At 46.2% G+C, this 21142-nt stretch overlaps 1 protein-coding gene and 1 long non-coding RNA gene across 2 annotated transcripts in view; one reads left to right on the plus strand and one right to left on the minus strand.

Moving 5' to 3' along the window:
• The window catches only part of LOC142010963 (GTP cyclohydrolase 1-like), a 23590-nt gene extending 21992 nt beyond the window's left edge, over window positions 1-1598 (minus strand). The window contains 1 exon segment of the mRNA XM_074989650.1: window positions 930-1598. Within this exon segment, the coding sequence (XP_074845751.1) occupies window positions 930-969 (40 nt within the window). The 5' untranslated portion in view covers window positions 970-1598.
• LOC142010964 (uncharacterized) lies at window positions 741-15218 on the plus strand. The gene is made up of 3 exons (XR_012644925.1): window positions 741-1051; window positions 8712-8805; window positions 13954-15218. It is a non-coding gene; the product is annotated as an uncharacterized LOC142010964 (long non-coding RNA).
• The last annotated feature ends 5924 nt before the right edge of the window (window positions 15219-21142 follow it).

Here is a 21142-nt window from a genome sequence, read left to right on the forward strand (position 1 = left end):
TTTAAATTAAATATCTTCCAATAACATAACTAATTGCTGTCCAAAAATGTATGGTGTGGTTTGCTTTCTCATTTAATGAAGTGTACACAGTGGCTAAAACTGGCTTTGATGGGGGCGGTCTATGGACAGCTGGGTGGGTGATTGGAAGTCCATGCTAGTGAAAAGGTTGGGAACCTCTAATCATGGGTTACCCTATTTGAATTTTCAAAAACAGAGGACACGCTCCTGAGCTGGAGAGTATCTGTCTCAGTATCTGCCCACTCACCTTGTGTTAAAGCAGTGGTTCTTAACCTGTGGTGTACAGGTGATGCCCTTCCTGGGCTTACAAGCCATGCCAGATATTTTTAGAAGTCAAGTCATCACTAACACAAATTAGGCACAGGCACCTACATACAACCGTTCATCAGACCTATGTATTTGTTAACTTCATTTTTTTTAACAATTACTGTAATATGCAAACAAAAAATTTATTTTCAAGTTTTTAACTCTATTACTTGTGGTGAGTAATAACAACACTAGTTTACATATATTTAAAATGCATTTAAAAGTGCATAGGCCCCTCCCCATCACCATTTGTGAATTTTGATAAGGGGGGGGCGAGAACATATTGTGAGACCCACAGGGGTGCAGGCTGCAGGAAAGGTTGAGAACCACTGCCGTAAGCTCTTCCAGTCCCTACTGGACATTAAGGCAAGGCGCGTGGGCAGATACTCCTACAGATACACTCCCGCTCCGGGGTGTCCTCTTTTTGGAGGACCAGCTGTGCTAACCCTCACTGAGCTGGGGCTGGCTGTGACCCCGGCGCCCGGTTCCCCGCTCCGGGAGAGCCTGGGCGGCGGGCGAGCTGGCCGGGCTCTAGGCCGAGCTATGCCGCCCCCTGTGGGCGGAAGACAGGGCAGCAGCGGCGGAGGAAGGGCGCCGGCACTCACCTCCTGTGGTCTCTCGGTAGCCTTTGGTGAGGAGCTGCATGGCCTTGGCGGCCCGCCGGGGTGTGAGCAGCAGCCCCCCCCTGCCTGGCCGGGTTCTCCCCCAGCCCCTTCAGGATGCTCAGGTAGGCAGCCTCCAGCGCCGGCAGCTCGCCGCGGCACTGCCCCGGGGCCCGGCGCCTCTCGGCGGGCAGCTCGCTGTCGCCATTGCAGCAGGGCCGCGGCAGCAGCTCCTCGCCCGCCACCGCCGCTAGGGGCTCCATGCTGCCGGGCCGGGGCTGGCCGCGGGGAGGCGCCGCCCGCATCTATTTATCCCCGCTGCCTCTTCACGGCGATTTGCCCCCGCTCGGCAGGTGAGGTCCGCGAGGCTGTCAGCTGGGCAGGCTCCTCTGAGCTGCCTTTGTCCCCAGCAGCCCCTGCCCGGCAGCCAGAGCCCGGCTGAGCCGCCAGCAGTAATCGCAGGACACGGCTGGAGTCACGCTCCGCGTCCTGCACCCGGGTGCTTCTCGCTGCCTCAGGACCGTCTCCCAGGAAGGCACTGCCTGCGCATCGCCTGCTCTCCCTGGCCCAGGGCGCTGCACAGCAATTGGCTGGCCTAGGGTCCTCACCCCCTCTCCCAGGTTACACACACACCCACCCTAGAGCTGGAAGGGACCTCAGGAAATCATGGAGGCCAGTCCCCTGCCCTCTTGGCAGGACCAAGCATCAGATTTTCCCCCCCTATTTATTTGCCCCAAACCTCTTGGCCTCCTCAAGGATTGAACTCAAAACCCTGGCTAATGCTCAAATCACTGCACTGTTGCACCCAGGCATGTCTGACCAGGTTGAAGCTAGTCAGAAGACATCAGGGTGGGATCGTCCACAATCGCCTTGCACTGCAGCTCTGGGCAACAAAGTCAGGCTGTGTCTACACTACAAGATAAAATCGAATTTAGAGGAGTTAGCTGGATATTAAAACATCATTGACTTCACTGTAAATATCATTAGCTCGAATTAGTGAGCCCAGATACCGATAACAAAATGTTGGTATTACCAGATGGGTATAGCCTCAGATTGTAATTTAAAAGTTTGAATAAAGACTAGCGTGGAAGCACCATGTTGAGGAGCAAATAACCTGTGCTCCAAGTCCTAAATAAGGGTGGAGGTGAGTGGATTGTTGCACTGGGAAAAAAGGAGGGCTGCTTCTCGGTGATGACTCTCACCACTGAGATTGATTCTGCTATTACGAAACTGGTGTAGTTATAGCGATGGTTTACACCACACTACTAACAGAAGGAATAGGATTATGCCCAAAAGAAAGAGAAGCACCCCCTGGGTTTTTTCTAACTCCCAGTAGTTAGCTAAAACAACCCACAGGTTGGTGGAATTCATTGGCTGTTATCTATCCCAATTTCTAAGAGCTGTTATCTATCCCCAAGAAGTGTGAGTTTCAAGTTTCAGGGGATGGGACTACTTAAGGGTTAATAGGAGGGTATGACATACAGACACAAACGACACTCTGTCCTGTAGAGCACGGAGGCTCAGCAGATCACACTTCCCAGCTGAGGCAGCTTGCTTTCAGAACTTCCCAGTCATTGGGTCAAAGCCCTTTTGGGGGTTCTGGGGCATCTTTGCCTCAGCCTTACACATGACTCTTACAGGCTCATGAAACTAGAACATAAACACATCAACATGTAGACAGACTTGCCACAGGACAGGATACAAACAGACAGAATACAAATAGAGTTAATGAGAGCATTTACTGAGAGCATATACTTACATAGTTAAGCAGATACAGGAATAAGACACACGATTGCATCATGTTACTTCAGCTAACTATACTACTAATACAGATTTTCATGGTACCATTAGGTATTCACACCCTACTCTATCTAACTCGTGAGCAGGCGGGAGGAGCGGCGAAGGGTGATCAGGTGCTGTTGCAGACAGCATCCAGTCTCTCCAGGATTGGGGAGTTCGTCTTCCTCCTTACGTTGTAGCCCCCCTTTATAATCCTGCCATTTGCTGGCTCTACCCGAGGCCTGACACATCACAGCCTGGTTGCTTCTGTTTCTCTTCACTTTCAGCCCCCCTCAGTCCCCCTCCCCATTTTACACAACTATATATCTCATACTTATTTTTTCCCTTTTTAAGGTACACAGCTGGCTCCTCTGGGCTGATGGGTCAGAGGCCATGGTCTTTCCTGTTTTTCAATTTAGGCCGAGACGATGTGGATGCTGCTGAAGTGACATACTGCTGTTAATGCAGGCTGCATGCAATCCAGTAAATCCTAGTGCTAACTGGTTTAGACTTGCCCAATTTACTTGGTTCCTCAGTTCTTGTCCTGGGGTTAATGTTTTAGCCATTTTGTGCTGAGGCATATTTCTTTATAGTATTTTAAAAGGGTCTCTGTACCCTGCCTCCATCCCATGTATCTCACCATGTTGTTCAAGTGCCCATGCAATTCACCCTAACGTGCCTGAGCGTGGCCGGTCACTGAGGGGTCACCAGGTTATTTTGCACACACGTCTTTAATTCAGATTTATTAGCCTCCAGAAGTGTCTCGTATGTATCCAACAAAGCTATACAGTGACCCTCCATGGATGGCCTCTTCCTTCTCTGCTGCTCTCCATCCAGGTGCGCAGGAAGGTCACAGGCAGCCCATGAATTTTTGATTGAATTAGAATTTGTATTTGAATTCTGCACCACACAGGCCTGCAAATATAAAGGTCTGGATGCATGTCTGATGGAACTGGGTAGGGGTGGACAGGGTTGATAGCACAGATGCCCACCACTACATCAACGTCTTCAGAGGATGCGCAGCACAGGGAACCCAGGCAGGTTTGGGGGAGAGCTGAAGTCACAGCTGCCCATCACTGCGCCAATGGACGTGCAGCCGATGGAACTGGGCAGGGTGGACAAGGCTGATAGCACAGCTGCCTGCCACTACACCAGTGTCTGCAGAGGACATGTGGCACAGGGAACCCAGACAGGTTAGTGGGAGGGCTGAAGGCACAGCTGCCTGCAGCTACACCAAGATCTACAGCGGACACATGTCACAGGGAACCCAGGTGGGTTTGTGGGAGGGCTGAATTCTGGTAGTGGGTGCTCTGAATTCTGGGACAGAGCTTTGCATTCTGGAATTCTAAAATGAAACATCCACAAGCAACCAGGGCTAAGGCGCTGTGGGATAGGTACCATAATGCACTGCTCACACTGTAGAACTTGCATAGGGCAAAGGGGATGTAGAAACGTGATGAGAAGAACGATGGGTCAAATTTCAAGGTTTGTGGACACAAATTCAAATTCATAAGAATAAGGTTAAAAAATTGAACTTGTAGTGTAGACGTAGCCTAAATGATCAAAGAGCTGGGTGTGGTATAATGTGTCACTCAGGCCACCCCAGTGACATGTTCCCAGAGCCATATGTGGGGGATCTGGAGGAGCTGGGACGTGCCACTCTCTGCCTTGGTTCCTGCACAGTGTCCTGCACAGTCCACCCTTCTCCCGCACCTGTATGGACAGCTTGAATAAGAAACTGGGATTTGACAGACTGTGGGTGACAAACTGTGTCGTGGAACACCCCAGGCACAGCTTGTCTTCAGCACATTCTGGGGTCATGGGACATGCCACTCACCAACCTACAGCTTTGTTTCAGGGCAATATGGTGCACAGCTCGGTGACCATCCATCCCATTTTCAGCAGGACAGTCCTGTATTTTGGGCGCCATTCTGGCATCCTGATTTATTTTGCAAAAGGGGCTAATTGCCCTGTATTTCACAGGGTTCACTGGCTTGCCCCAGCTGGGGGAGCCAGCAACTGGACCCGTGGCACAGCCGCCCAGCTTCCTGTACCTGGGGGAGCTGGGAGCCAAACCTCATGGTGGCTCAGCTGCCTCCTAACTTCCCCCAATGGGGGCTGGAGCTGAGCCTGGGGCGGGGGTTTAGTAGGGCTGCAGGGATTTGGGCTGGAGCTGCAAGGGAGGTGAACTGGGGCTTCAGTGGGGTTGGATCCGGGGTCTGGGCAGCAGGGGTTGGAGCAGGGTCCAGCGTTGCGGAGGTTGGAGCAGGAGCTGGAGCCAGAGTCACAGAGGTTGGAATGGGAACCGCGGGGGCATTGAGCCGGAGATGAGTGAACCAGGGCTGCACTGGGGTTGGAGCCAGAGCCACCTGGCTTCCCCCAGCTGGAGCAGCTGGGAGCTGGACTGTGTGGCGGTGCGGGCTGCCACCCACATCTTGGGGAAGCCAGGAGCTTCACTGGCGGGGCGGCAGCCCTGTTCTCAGTGCCCTAGATAGGGTGACCATCCATCCTGTTTTGGTTGGGACAGGGGTCATTCCTTGTGTCCCATATTTGGCTGGGGGAGATATGGTCACCTTATACACACCCCAACAGATTTTAAAAAGGAGCTGGCATTTAACAGACGGTACATGGCCCAGTATATTTCGTGTCACCTTGAAAGACACATCCCTGTGACCATTATTGCATTAGGAACAAAGAAGGATAGGCCATTCCCAGGGGTAAACCTTTATTTCTGGTTTGACAAATACTCCAATTTTTGTTTTGTGTTTCCTTTGATGGTTCACATACAATATGCATGTAAATACCAATAAAAAAGCACTTTGTTGGAAATCTTTCTGTAATGATGTCACAGAAGTTACAGAAGAAGTCTATAGGAATGTTCCTTTTTAGATGAATTAAGGGCCAAAATGTCTGTTTAGTGAAATTCCTTTAATAGTGTTACAGGTATAGAAATATTTAGTATGATTAATGTGTCTTTTGTTAATTGCACAAGAAAAGTAGAAAAACAGCATTACTTGGGACTATTAGCTACCAAATAATTGTGTGTGTGTGTATATTATATTATATTTATATATATATATATATATATATATATAAAAATACACACACAAACATACAATTCCTAGTTTAATGTATACAGCTGCTCTGAACCATTTACAAAAGTTTCTAAAATAGAGAAAAACAGTGAACCATAGACACTGATTCTGTGGGCGCTCTGGGGCTGGCACAAGCATGGGGGAAAATTAGCATGTGCTCAGCCATCCACCAGCAGCCAGACTCCCCACCAGCATCTCTTGCAAGCTGGTGGTCCTGCTGGTCAACTCCTCCCCTTCCATCCCAGCACCTCCTGAACACTCTAAGCTGCCGTTTCACAAGATTCAGGATGCTTGGGGGGGGGGGCAGGGCGGGAGAAGGGATGCAGCACTCTTCAGGGTGAAAGTGGGAAGATGTGGGACAGTGGCTTGGAAGAAGGGAGGAGATGGGGGCAGAGACAGGTGTGGATGGAGCAGGGGAAGAAAGAGGCCGGGCAAGGGTGGGGCCTAGGATGGAGGGGGTGGAAATTTAGTACCCCCCAGTTAAAGGGGAAGACAGGTCCTAAGCCATGAACACAACTCAAGTGCTGTCACAAACTAGTTTAAAGGCATACTACTCTATTCCGATCTACTGTTACCAGTTGAACCTGTTCCTGGGGAATTCCGCACCACTGCACATGTACAGAATGTATGTCCCCCACCGATTTCTTTGCTTCCCCACAGAAAACTGGCTTTTGAATGGGGAAGCAAAGGGAAGCCACAAGAGCACTCATGCAGCCATCCCCAGCAGTATGTTTTAGGTGCTTTGGGAAGCCAACAGACAGGTAAACCCAAGCACTTGGGGATCCACCCAATCATCCCTCCCCCATCATAATCTAGGAGGTCTGCGATCCTGGTGATTTCTGCCAGGACCAGCCTCCAGCACACTGACTGGGGGTTCTCCTGCCTGTACATGAAGATGGGAGTTATGAAGCAGAGGCTTTGCAAGGAAGTTCATCCCCTTGGAGGCCACAAAGGATCTATTCATCAAAAGCAGCTTCCAAGTCTGGAAGAGATGCTGGTAGAACTCTGACAGCTCAAAGAGGGCTCATGAAAGACCCGTCAGATGTAAGCGTAAAAAAAAAGAGCTGCTGGCCATATCAGAGCCACCAGCAGTGGTCGAAGTAGATGTGCCAGTCTCTGCAGGGCCTGGAGGCAGCAAACTTGTACCTTGCTGCAGAGACAATCCAGTCACTGTCCTATCTCCTCCAGGGGAAGACTGAGAACCAGGATCTGAAATACTGGCAACCTACAGACATCAACTGAAAGTCCTTGAGAAGCATCACCAACACTGCCTCCACAAGATCTTGAAGATCAAACGGAAAGAGAGATGCATCAACATTAGTATTCTGGAGAAGCAAATACCATCTGTAGCGAAGCAATGATCATCCATCAGCAACTCCGCTGGACGGGTCACATTTTCCGGATGCAAGACCATTGCCTCTCAAAACAGGTCTTGGCCTCTCAGCTGAAAGAAGGGTATCACAATGTAGGAGGCCAATGGCAGCATTACAAGGACTTGCTGAAGGATAAATTAAAGTACAGCATTCATATTGACACATGGGAGACTCTTGCCCATGATTGCTCAAATGGAGGGACGTCCTACGTGATGGTCCCCTGTATTCTCAACTTGCCAGCAACAAGGTGAGGAGGACAAGAGGCACAGGAGGAAGGAAAGACTAGCTTTCTGTCATTGTCAACAGCCTCCTGTTGTACCTGGAAACATCTGTTCTCAGTGCAGTAGAACTTGTGGTTCAACAATAGGCCCTATTAGCCACAACTCCCATGGAAAATGATCATACTCGGCAACACATGGTTGCCATCAATGGTCTCAAACTGAGAAAGTTGGCCTCCTGCCTGTGAAATGCATGCTGTCCTGTTCATACAGCCCCTTTCCCCCTGGAATGACACCCTATGATCAACAAAACAAAACCTTCAGTATCACATCATTCATAGAACCCAGAGGTTCTCAAACCAAAGGCCATAGGATGTACTGTGGGGTGCATGAGAAGCCTGGGGAGGGCAGGGGACTTAACTATGCACATTTTACCCACAGCTATGAATTACACCTCCAACAAAGCTGACTCCTCCAGGCATATCAGGCCCTCAGTTAACACTGTTCATTTTGATGGACTTCTGTTATGCTTGCATAGCATTATACAAAGTCCTTTCCATCTGTAAATTAATTCATTTGCTATGGCATGGTATGAAAATTCAATTTTAAGTATCAACCTCAATCACAGTGTTTCTTTTGCTCTTGTTACAGTGGGTTGCTGGTTCCATTTGAATCAATGTCTTAATGTTTTTAATATTTAGTGAGAGTTGCATGTTGATCTTTATTTTATTTTGTACTTGGGTGGCAGGAGGGCAAGGCAAAAACTATTAGAGACACAAAGAGAGGGGTGCAATCAAGGAAGTCTGAAAACCATTGACAGCAAATAGTTTACCACAATATTTTCTGCCTTCTCTTACTCATTTGACTGATTGGATCTGTGAAAAAATCCCTTTTACTTTACTCCTTCCAAAATGCCTGAGTTTACTGTTTACATGGAACTATAATCTGTGTAGTTCTGTTAATACTTTGTCATTACAATGAGATATGCAGAAATACACGTCTCATAGGTTTGGAGGTCATGGAGTCCAGGCCCTTGGGAAGAGCAAGGGCCATCCTGGACATATATATATATATATATATATATTTTAATCTATTTGCCCCAATCTCTAAATGCCCCCCTCATGGATTGAGCTCACAACCCTGGGTTTAGGAGGCTAATGTTCAAACCACTGAGCTATCCCTCTCCTCCCGAGTGTTTCATTGTCAATAAAGACTTGTGAGAAAACTGCATAATCCTGGGATTACATCATGTTTTCTCTCAAAGGTGAGAGAGTACATCATCCTTTTCATTCCTGTGTCATTTGCTGAATTCTCTATCAGGTCTTCTTAATATGAAGTTGCCAGTGATGGTTATTTGTATTCTTGGGATGGTTGAGGAACTTCTCTTGGTTGCTGCTGTTTTCATACCACAAAGGTAAGTCCTGTTTAGCTTTCTGGTCCATTTATCCAGTGACAGACTCTTCTGTGGTTGATTTGTTGAGTATCTGAAAATGTCATGACACTTCTAGCCAACCTGAATACATATGTGCTTTCTTTCCCTATCTTGCAGGGCAAGCACACCCCATACCCCTCTTGGGTAAGGCAAGGGTGTTGCAGCCTATGGCTAAGTCCACCTGATTGCCCTTATCCTTAGAGCAGCCTGGACCAGTAACTGGAGGTGCCCTCTCCCTCAGGGCTGTGTGGTCCAATTCAATATGTTTGCAGCTCCTTTCAGGGTGGTGTGCCCTAGCAGCCAAATTCAATATGATTGCCCCTCCTTGCAGGGATGCATGGCCTAGAACCCTGTTGGGGAGATGGGCTTCTACCCAGTGTAAGAATAGCGGAGTTTCACCAATGCTGAAGTTGTTGGGGGGGTGCAGGGCAGTCATCACTGCTGTGCATGAGAACTCTATTGGATATGCTGACGACATTGCGCCCTGAGCTGAAGGCAGCCTGGAGTCAGTGTGTTGCATTTTTGGCACCTGCTTACAATGCCACCAAGAACAACACTACCAGAGTCACCCTGTATTTGCTGATGTTTGGATGAGAGCCCAGATTACCCATAAACCTATGTTTTGGGGTGTCAGAGGATGGGGAAAGCTATGAGACACATCTGCAGTATGTTTCCTGATTAAGCGCAAAACTGCAGGATGCCTAGCATTTGCTACAGCAGCTGCCCGCAAGAACGCAGCTTGTAACAAACACTTGGTATGATGCAAGAGTGCACCTGCAGGAGCTCCAGCCTGGGAACAGAGTTCTGCTGTGAAATTTAGTTGCTGCTGGCAAGCACAAGATTGCTGATAGATGGAAGGCAACACCCTGTCTGGCGGTGGAAAGACTTAGGGACCTGCCTGTCTACAGGATTAAACCTGAGTGGATCAGGGCCGATGGAGACAGTACATAGAAATCTCCTGCTGCCTGTGGGAGAATTGGTTGGTGCCCCTTCTGAGGTGGGCTATGACAAGGGAACTGGGTGAAAAGAAAGTGCAAGGCCACATCTACTACCCAACTCAGGTAGTGGGCACTGTGGAGCTAATATACCCTTACCCAGCACCTTCGAGAGTGAGTCTGAAGAGGATGAGGCTTCCATGGAGCATCTTAGAATGGGACCCAGATCCTATCAAGTGAACATGGGGAAAATTCAACATCTTTGGTGCTAAATCTCAGGGCAGAGAGGTTTAGGCCTGTGGCTGGAAACCCGCCTCCCACAACAAGACTAGACTAGGGTGATGAATTTGTCCAATTCACAGACAGTCTGGAGGAGAACCAAGCATGTGTAGATACACCTCAGTTAACGGACAGAGATGATATGCAAGTCGAAGGTGTCACTGATGCCCAGGACATCCCTCTGTGTGAGCAAGAGATACAGGGGCCTATGCCAGTACAAAGGGAATCCTTGGGAGGGCCCGCATTGCTCCTGTCCTCAGAAAAGGCTCCCACAGCCCCTGTTACGCCCACAATAAATAGGCAAGATAGAATTATAAAGCCCGTAAATAAACTAACTTACGAGGACATGGAGTGGTTGGAGAGGATGTAATACACCTGGCGCACGGACTTGTGGAAGCCACAATGGGTTTTCTCAGACCCTTAGAAGGGAATTCACGTGGATGGTGTAATCAGAAGTGTGATTTGCTAGGACAACAAATTCTCAGCTGGGGGTGGGGGGATGTCAGGAATGTGCCTGCAGGAGCTCAGTACTTCTGAAGGATTTGGGGAGTGTGTCCTTCAGAAATTGTTTGCATGAAAATGCAAAGGTGTGCATATGTGATGCCTTGTAAACAAAGCCTGTTGGGAGCAGGTGAAGCAATGAGGCTTGACCAGCAGCCGGCCGGTGAGAGAAGCAGTGGGTAGCTGGCAGGTGCAACCAGCAGGCGGCCAGTAGGAGAAGCAGCAGACATCTGGCAGGAGCGACTGGCGGGCAGCCAGTGGGGCAGCTGGCAGGGGACAAGTGGAACGCTGGACCAGCGCAAAGGTGGCAATGCCTCAGGTTGAGTGAGGGAATGCATCAGGGTGATGTGTCAGGGTCTGCACGGACTAGACAGAGTTGTAAGTGGGGCATTTGAAAGGAGCGTATGGAGAAAGTTTGATTGTGTGGATTAGCTGTTTACAGTATTGGACTGGTGAGCCTGAGAGGCCAAGGACACTACTCAGTCCATTTGAGCTGGGACAGTTACTTGAGGATTGTTTATGAACTCTGGTTGTGGTATTTTCCCAAGCTTATGCCATATGACTTTTCTGCCTCTTTCATTAAAAGTTTCTTTTCTACACTCAGACTCTGTGCTTGTGAGTAGGGAAGCATTGCCTCTCCGAGGTGCCCAGGGGTGTGTGAATCTCCCAGGCTACTGGGTGGGAGCTCAAGCTGGTTCTATGTGAGATAGGTGAACAGGAACCCCTAGATGTTGAACCTGGCCCTGGTTGCTGCCGACTCCTTCTGGCAGAAGGGTTACATCAGTATAAAATCATGAAAGGGAGGGTACTTCCTTTTGTGGATTTACTGCTTTATCAGATGGACCTTTTGGAGAAGATAAACCATGACTGAAATTAAGCAGGGTTTCTCCAGCTTTTCAAGAGCTGTATTGTTCACACCAACAGCAACTAATCCTTCATCAAAGAAAGAGTGGTTCACTTCGCAGATTGATCTGGGTATATCACTGGACATCTAGGGCTGTTTAAATTGCAAATCTGTATGTGACTTTGTTGTTTCTTAAATCAGGTTTGTTTCTTTTTAAACAGAAGTTCACTGCTAGCCTGATTTTATGGCTAAAGTGCCAGCTGATGTTAATTTGATAGCTTCTCTGAAGTCAATGGATCTATGAAGATTTATATCAGTTAAACATCTTGTGCAACCAATTGATAATTTGGGTGCTTGCTCTGATTTTCTCATTCGCTAAACATTTGGCAATAATGGTTAATAAATTAAATACTGGTTTTAAAAATCAGAAATATGCCTCTTTGAATACCAGACCCGGGAAAAAGTTCCCCTATTCAGAGTAGATTAACACAACATATAGAAGTGTTCCTTTGGTAGTTACTCTGCACAAGGGATATTAACTAGGTTTGTTAGGTAAAATCGAAAGTTTTGTCAGTGGCAAAAGTTGGTTTGCAGTGTGTAGGATCACAATATAAATAAGTAACCCATGCAGATATTATATATTAGTTTCCTTTTATGAATCAGTGACTTGCACAATACCTAAATGTTGCACAATCTTTGAGATTTTAGCAGTTTTCATAGTTTTCTGTCAGTTGCTAAGTGTCTTGGGTCAACTGTCTGTGATTAAATATCAAAGCTAGTCCATTCAGACTGGCCTTAGTCACTGTAACAAGTCATTAACCTTTCGTGTAAACACGGGTTTTGTTCTGTTCTGTATAGGGTCTTATACCACTCCCATCATCATAGCTTCGGCCAACATCTGTCATATGTGGTTTGTTCTCTCAGGAAGAATGGTGCATAATGGAATGATTTCCTTTGGTTTTATTTTATTTTTAGAAGAGGAAAAGTATGAGGAAAGTGGAAGCAGAAAGAGAATGTAACCTAATAGTGGTAGACAAAGGGAGAATAACCTTAGCAATATGTGCATATTGTAAACAAATACTGTTCTTGTTGAGGCACAGTTTCTGTAATGTTATTAGGAATGCACTCTTTTCATTACCAATATTTCATTCTCTGCTGGTACCTAAAACAGTTTTAATGTTTAGCATTAGGTAAATATGGCAAGTAGTGACTAATTAACTGAGCTCACTGTAGTTTTATTTGCTGAAATATTTAGGCAGCAAACTAATAAAGCAAAGGCACATTTTTTACTGTAAGCTCTAAATTAGTCATTTAGCTACATGAGGAAATCTTCCAGAAAAGGAATAAATAGTGCAATTCTGTGATTTTGCTGAATAGGGTGAGATGATAGAATGTATCAGGATTATTATCACTTGACAAAACCCTCGGCTAATGTCACTTTACATGTTGTTTGCTTTTGTAGAGTTTGTTAAGTCCTTGTTTTAACATCAGGCTTGAAGGATCTGATCCATCATTTTAATATTCTTGCTAGCTGCTAATTAATCTAGAGCCAGACCCCTGCTATCCAGTCTTTCAGGATACATTTGCATCCCAAAATAGAAACCATATGGCCAAGCACCAAGCTCAAAATAGCAGGGGTATTTTGAGTATGGTGTTTTGTTCCTGTAGCCCTTGTCACATGAGGGTTACCTGGAAGCTTGAAACAAGCACTGATTTCCAACTCTGAATGCAGTGTAGCCTGCACCAGGTTCAAAATAAGATGTCTAAAAATAAATTGCATACCTTATTTTGACTAGGCCTAGACATAGTGCAGGGGTCAGCAACCTATGGCTCTGAAGCCGCATGTGGATCTTTAAGGAGCCACTTGCAACTCCAAGTGCTGCCGCCTCTGACTCCTCCTGAGGCTCCAGCGGCTGCTGCTCCTTAAACAAAAAAACTAAATTCAGTTGCCTGCTATTTAACCAACTGAATTTAGGTTTGCTTTGTTTTGTTTCGTTTTGTTTAATAAGCAGTGGCCGCTTCCAGAGCCGCTGAGCAGTCAGCTGCAGAAGGGAGCCCTGAAGAAGAAAGGCAGGGCAGGGCAGGGAGCCCTGGAAGAGAAGAGCTGGCAGGGCAAGGAGACACCCATGCTGCACGTGGGGGGGAGGGGCAGCCAAGCCTGCCGTGCCAGAGCCTCACAGCTCTGCCGAGAAGGAGGAGAAGGTGGCGGGGAGCATCTGGGGGAGGCAGTATCCACGGAGGAGCTGTGTATGTTGAAGCGAGTTAATCCTGGGCATGAAGCAGTGTGGGGCGGGGGGCAGAGGTTGGGGCTGAGGCTGGTTAATACAGCAAATCCTCGATATAGCAGATCCCGTTTTACTGGGCATCAGTAATAATGGACGTCCACTATCCTCCCCACAAAGAAAATGGGATCGCCGCAGCTGCGGTGTCCCTAGCCATTTCTGGGAGAGCCGTCACTGCCACTGCCACTAGGTCCCCCACCCCCACACATGCCCTGCTCAGTAATTGGTTAGAAAAACAAGGAAAAAAGTTTCATGACATTTCCCCCGCTGAACAGATCTTTTGTTTTAGGATTGGTGAAGGTGGTCGTTATTCAAGATTGTGATTAAATGTTTTCTTGAGCTCTCCCTGCACATCATCCAAAGTATTCAAGACATACAGATATAAGTATGGAAAATAATGACAGCGTCATGTTTATCTTCCTACTGAACGTCAGTAAATACGTGGAATGTTCACTTTCTGTAGCCTCAGAAGGACTCTTAACGTGGTGTTTCAAACAGGGTATTCTTTTGGCTGAGATGATTGTTCTTGCAGTTGCAATTTTACCCCATGGGTTATGAATTAAAGAAATCTTATGCTGCTTAATGACCACTGAGTTTACACAGTGATTTACAGAATGGTTCCTGTTCAAAGCTCCCCTCCTCTCCAAAGATATTATGTAACTGGGTCTCCCTATGTTGAGTCCCTGAGCTCAAGCAGAAAAGCCACTCAAGACACAAGCTCCACAAAAACCCAGACCCAAATGTCTAATGAGACCATCCTATATGCTTCCAAACTTAGTCATGTTTTTTTCTGCTCTGCCTCTTCCAGTCATACCAATGACTTCTATGAACTTGAGAAAGCTCCATCTGGTAGCATTTTGGTGCAAGAACCTTAAGCAAAGGGTCACTTGTTCCTTTCCCCCATTTTTCATGGTTTTAATGGCAGTTATGCTCTCAAACAGAGAATTGCTGGAAATGTTTCTAAGCATCTCTGTTACTAGCAGTTGTACCTGATGTTGCTCGGGTCCTATGATAATATGAGAAGATACTGTCTTCAGGATATCTACATTTGCCTACTGATTTTCCAGTTAGACACTATCCCCTATTTAACAGTTCTGGAATTTGCTCTTGCAATCCACATCTGCTGTTCTCATGGACAGACCAGAAGATTTACACTTCTGCAAATTATGGGAAGAGAAGTGCTAGCCATCTCATTATGAGAACATTTGTCATTCTTCTTACTCTCCTGTTTTGAGCAGTGTTTCCGTTTATCCTCCCAATAAAGCCTTCTGATTGTGGCCTACTCAATAGATTCCACTGAGTAGCCTAGTGGTCCTTATTGAAACGTTCAGTCCCTTCCTGGAGGACAGGTAGAATTTTATGGCTCCAGAGGAATGAAGATGGCAGAGATGAATGTAGAGACTATGAGAATATGTAATTATGTTGACTGGAGCATAGGTTGTAATGATGTGCTATGTGCATTTGTCAATAACCATTGGCTAGTGAACTTGGCTAATGGTAGGATGGAGCAGTTCATATTCAATATGCCGTTTGTGCATGATTTAGACATTCAGTTCCTACTCCTGAGTCCATTATGTACCAAAAATAAAAAATAAAAATTCTGTGTATAACATTTTAAACATTTTAAAATTCTACAACTTTTATTTTTCACATACACGTGGAGGTTCCATCACAGCACTGGGGAGCACAGGCCACTGGCTGCTCAAAGGTGGGAGATAACCCTGCAGCCTCATCCCTCTCCCAGGACATAAGGCTTCCCCTAACTTTGACATGGTGCAAGAATTGATCCTGCCCCAGAAACACCCCAGGGCCCTGCCCTCCATGCTAGGTCCACCGTGTGTGGGCAGGCTGGTAGACTGAGCAAGGCAGGCTCCAAGTGTGGAAGAGCTTTGTGTGAAGGGGGATCCAGGTGTGGGTTGAGAGGGTTCAGTGTGGGACAGTCTGGGTGCAGATGGCTTAATGGAGGAGCTGGGTGTGGGCAGATGCACAGGGACTTGTTGGGAGGTTCTGAGTGCAACAGTAATAGGAGTTTGCATGGGGGTCCAGGTGAAGGTGATTGAAGCTTAGCAGGGAGGGGTCTTCCTGGGTATGGGGAGGGGTAGAAGATGGCAGGAGTTCTGGGCATAAAGCATTCAGCTGGGAGCCCAGATCTTGGGGGACAGGAGCTCAAGTAGGGTGGGGATCCGAGTGAAGCTGGTTGGGGCTCAATGGGACGGGGATCCAGGTGCGGGTAGCTCAGTGGGGTATTTCAGGTGCAGGCAGAATGGAGTTCATCTGTGGGATTCTAAATGCAGAGAGTGAGACTCAGTGGAAGGGTCTGGGTGTACAGGGGTCTGAAGGCATGGGGGTTGGGCAGATGGGTGAGGAGCTCCCAGTACAGGGCTCCCTCCCACTTCAGCTGAATGATGGGTGCAGGAAGTGGTGTGGGGAGGAGAATATGCACATCTTTCTGCAGCTAGAGGAGAACTCTGGGAATTCTTCACAAGTCCTGCCTTTTGCCCCACAATGATTTGCCTATCTGCTGGCTGCCTTGGCCACCAAAACATACCGCTGGGGAGCATGGTGGGGACTGCTCTTGTGGCTTCCCTTTTCCAGAAAATCAAGAGACCTGAAGGGGGAAATAAATGTTGTACATGTGCAGTGGTGCAGAATTCCCCACGGAGTAAGATACACTGATAGCTGATACACTCATGGCAAAACACTACAACGGATGCAAAAAATAAATGCTCCATTTACTATCAACATGATAGTTACACTGAATCTACAACTATCTGACATTTACATGCTTCCTAGTGTAATCAGTCAACTGTGACAAATGATTAGCAGCAACTCTTTGAAATTCTACACGAGCCACTGATTTAGCTAAAGAGTGGTGAGAGAGATTTTAGTGAAAGAGTATTTAAGTTCTGTGTGGCTCAGAAACGATCACAGATGCAATAAATTAAGTCCCCCTGCCTACAAACACACAAACTTTCACACCATTAGCACAAGACCTCTCGTTTACATAGTGTTCACAGCATAATGGAAGACCTTAATTTGTAACTTGCAGTGGGCTAGAAGGGGCATAGATACAATCTCTTAGGGTGTGTTTACACCAGCTCCCAACTCGAAGGGGGTAAGTAGGGTGTTGGGAGATTATTAATGAAGTGCTGCGGTGCATATGCAGCACTTCGTTAAGCTAATTCTTTCTTGCGGCAACTTCGAAGTGCTGACTTGTGTGTAGCCACGGCTAACCCGCTGGTACTTCCAAGTGCCTAGGCTACTTCGAAGTCCCTTTACTCCTCAAAATTTTGCATACTCAGTGAATATGCATATTCCATTGAGTATGCATCTGCACCACAGCACTTCATTAATAATCTCCTGACACCCAATTTACCATGCTCCCTTCGAAGTTGAGAACTAGTGTAGACACAGCCTTAGTGTATCAGTGGATCATGTGCAGAATTACAAAGAATAGTTACTAAGTCTGCTGTTTCCTGCCAAGTAATATTCCTGTGACTCTTCATGTGTATGATAAGTCATGTGTGTTTGCCTAAAGCTGTAGTATACTTTGTATCTTTTTCTACTGTTGTCAGTTTCACGTTTAGGTTCTTAGGTATTGGCACATTGCTGCAGCACTCAGGTTGCCTACACCACAGGATAAAGTCTAAATCTAAGAAAAGTTTTCACTGAAATGTAAAAAGAAATCAGTTTTATTTCAGGTTTAATTATGAAAACAATGCTAGTAATATTAAGTTTTACAATTTTTTAATCAAAGCCTGATTTTATGGCTGATCCACCTGAGAGGATACCCTGAAGATTAACATTTTAAAAATATATTTTGAACAAGATATTAACCAAAAGTTTAATTTGGTGAAATCAGAATCTTCAGAAAAAGCTTCAGCTTATTCCAGTGTCAAAATCTGACAGGCACCCTTTGCTATAACCATCTTAAATATCTTGAGACAAATCATGAGTTGGTGTAAATTGTCACGGACTATATCAAATAAGGATACGGCTTCCTACACTGCATATCGTTACCACCTGGCCAGTATTTCCAGCTGACAGGAAAACAAATTACTCGGCTGGGATGAGATTTTAAAAATAACTTGGATTCTTTTTATATTCCTTGTTGGTTTTGGAGCCCTTAGGGTCTGAGTTTTCAAGATTTTCTCTGCAATCTCCAGAGTGAGTAATCTGTATATTTTAAAATGAAAGATGAAAGTCCCATATAATTACACAAAGCCATGAACTTTGAGGAAAACAACAAATTTAATCAGATTCGTGCTAAAATTACAGGAGTTAGTTGGCAATGCTGATAACCTTTCCTATAAGGAGTATGATTAAACCTCAGAAATGGCAGAAAGGTATCTGGTTTTTATTCAGGTTTCTACTTTTTGGGAAAAATATTGAAATAAACGCACCACTAGCCTTTGGGTTCAATATAATTTTCACTGAAATCAATAAAGAAACCTCTTGTTTGCTTTCTAAGTGTATGTCTACGTTACACGGAAGATCAACCCAATCAGGGGTAGGGACGCATGAAATTGAACTTTCTGGGGTTGCCAGTCCACCCCTGTACATCTCAATATTGCAAGGAGTAAGGGAGGTCAGGAGGAGAGTTTCTCCCACCAAGCTCCCTCTGTGAGGATGGGCAAGTGAGTAGATTGTAGATGTCAATTCTAGCTACACAACTGCTGTAGCTAGAATTGCGTATCTGCATTCAACTTTAATGTCTAGCATAGACCTGATCTAAGTAAATGCTTTAAGTACAGCTGCGCTCAGAACAATTGCTTTTATGACAGTTCACTAAAGCCTTTTAAAAATTGAGCTCATAATTGAAGCAATTTTAGAGGCCACCCTAGCCACAATGAGGGCTTGGTTCAACTTCCTTTTAAGTCACGGGAACTCTCCATTGACCTCAGCGGGCACAGGCTCAGGCCCTAATTCAGCCATTAATTCAAAACACAGCCATAAAGATTAAGACCTGAATAGTTTCTAAATAAAACTAACCACCTCAGTAAGATGCTGGCTAATGAGCTTAATACATTGACAGGCCATAATTCAGTGGGCACTCACACAACATTGTAATCTAATTTACACAAAGAAGTGTAGGTGGAAGAGGGCAGGGAGTTGTCTTGGTTTTTAAGAGCACAGATGAATCTTTAAATACAGCTCCAGTTCACAACTCAATTTGATTATAAAACAATTTGTGGCCTACATAATGTGTGTGAAATACTAGATGCATCTTTAGATCAGTTTGTTGCTGCATGATGTAATTGTCCAAATGTCCTATGGACATAATAGCTGAAGATCTAGCTGCAGTCCATATGTTCAAGATTGATTCAAACCAGGACACCTGCTGTGCTGCTAACAAATGCATCAAACCAGGGTATGCTTAGGCTCTGCCCTTGTGACACTGTCATTGCTCATGACCTAAGTTACAGAAGAATTATCACCTATGTTAAAGTATCAGAGAGGTAGCTGAGTTAGTCTGCATCTTCAAAAACAACAAGAGTCCTGTGGCACCTTATAAATTTGCAGATATTTTGGAGCATAAGCTTTTGCGATCAGACACGTGCTTTGTCAGATGCATGGGGGGGCAGGTTCAGAGGAGGATTTAAAGAGGGGGTCTCAGTCAAGGGGAGGGCCAACATTGACAAGTTCTAGTCAGTCATGCAGGATGTGACCCATTATCAACAGTTAATGTGAAAAGTTATGTTAAAGATGCTGCTTGTGACTAGCATTTGGCAAGGCACGCCCAAGTAAAGTGTGGTTATTGTACAGGGAGAGTTCTTATCCTATTTACATTTACATATGCTCACAGCTTCTCCATTTTCAATCCAGCTGCTTGTTTTCATGTTCCCTGCATTGCCCATTTGATCATATCACACCTCACAGTAAATACAAAACTGGAGACAGTAGTTTGCAGTAAGACCTTACAAAAGCAACATTTCACCTGGGAACATTTTCTCTATGATGAATTGTCCATTTGGTAACAGCAACACAGCTGCCACATAAAACTAGCATTTGTTGCATTCAGTGAGTGGAGATTAGGGGGTACCTATGGAGTGTTGCCCCCCACCCCCTCAATGGTATCTTTCCAGTCATCTCCTGACCCTTCAGCACAGCTCCAGGACAAACGTTTCTAGGCATTTCTCTGGGCTTAGTTCTGTGTCTCTCAACAGGCTCTTCTGTGAGCTGGTGGGACATTACCCAGATTACAGTCAGGGCCAACGAAGAGTTGGGTCCCCTCGGGCAGTAGTTTTTAACCGGTGTGCTGTGACACCCTGATGTGCTTTGAAAACAGTCCAAGTGTGCCATGAAGTTTGTCAATTTCCCCTTGCCACGGCTATTTGCAGAGCCACCGGGAGGGGAAATGTCGACACCGCAGGACCCCATTTGCCTCAGGAGGCAGCTGAAATGCTGCTTCCTGGCCCAAACAGGCTGGCTGGGAGCCCGTCCTCACTCCTTGCTGTTACTAGGGGCGAAAGGAGAGAGGGCAGGAGCTTTTTGGAGCAGGGATGCAGTTAAATGCCTGCTCTCTGGAACCTCCTCTGCCCGCCCCCAAGTAACTGAATAACTGTTGAAATTTTCAGGGGTTGCTCGATTACTCAACATTCCTAGCGTGGCATTAAGCAGATTGTGAAAATGTGTCTATGCTCGCTGTCACAGACAGTATTTTGTGGTAGATTTGAAACATTAATGTATGTGACCCTTGCTTAATGCAATATCATGTTGCAAACCTCTCTAGTAAGATCTTAACCGTGGTAAATGTGACCTTTATGAGCAATCAGTTCAGCTGAAAGAAACGGCTGTGCCATGGAATTGTTTGTCTCATTGAAGTGTGCCACGTTACTGAAAAGTTTGGGAACCACTGCCCTTGGGTGCCTTTTTTACTGCTTTGCTATGGCTTTGTCTACACTAGAGCACAAAGACACTTGGCTTGATTTTATAATGTGCCTGTCTTCACTGCAAATACCAGCAGGTTGATTTTAAGGGGAGCTAAGGTCTACTTTCTTGTGCTGCCCCCCTCCCAGGCGGAGTATTGCCAAATTTGAATTTAAAAGGTTCAATTGATTTTATTCAGGTTTCCTCTTCTGGAATAAATCTTGAACTAAACAAGCCTGTAGTCTTTGGGTGAGCAAAGTGCTCAGAGCAGCCAGAAAAATAGTACAGCAGATGGCCAGGCACTGTGCCAACAACTACTGGCTCGAGCTATGCAGCAGCATCCAGACCAGTGCTGACTTTGGTAACCTCAGGGGAATGTACGAGAGCATCAAGAAGGCATTAGGACCCACCCAGAACAAGATGGCACCTCTGAAATCCAAATCTGGTGAATTTGTCACTGACAAAGCCAAACAGATGGAGCGCTGGGTCAAGCACTACTCCGAGCTGTACTCACGTGAGAACATTGTGCATCTGAAGAAGCAGGTCTTTGCTCATGAAAGCGTATGCTCCAAAAAATCTGTCAGTCTATAAGGTGCCACAGGACTTCT

This window comes from Carettochelys insculpta, chromosome 3 (genome assembly GCF_033958435.1).
Source record: "Carettochelys insculpta isolate YL-2023 chromosome 3, ASM3395843v1, whole genome shotgun sequence".
In the NCBI taxonomy this organism is placed as follows: domain Eukaryota; kingdom Metazoa; phylum Chordata; order Testudines; family Carettochelyidae; genus Carettochelys; species Carettochelys insculpta.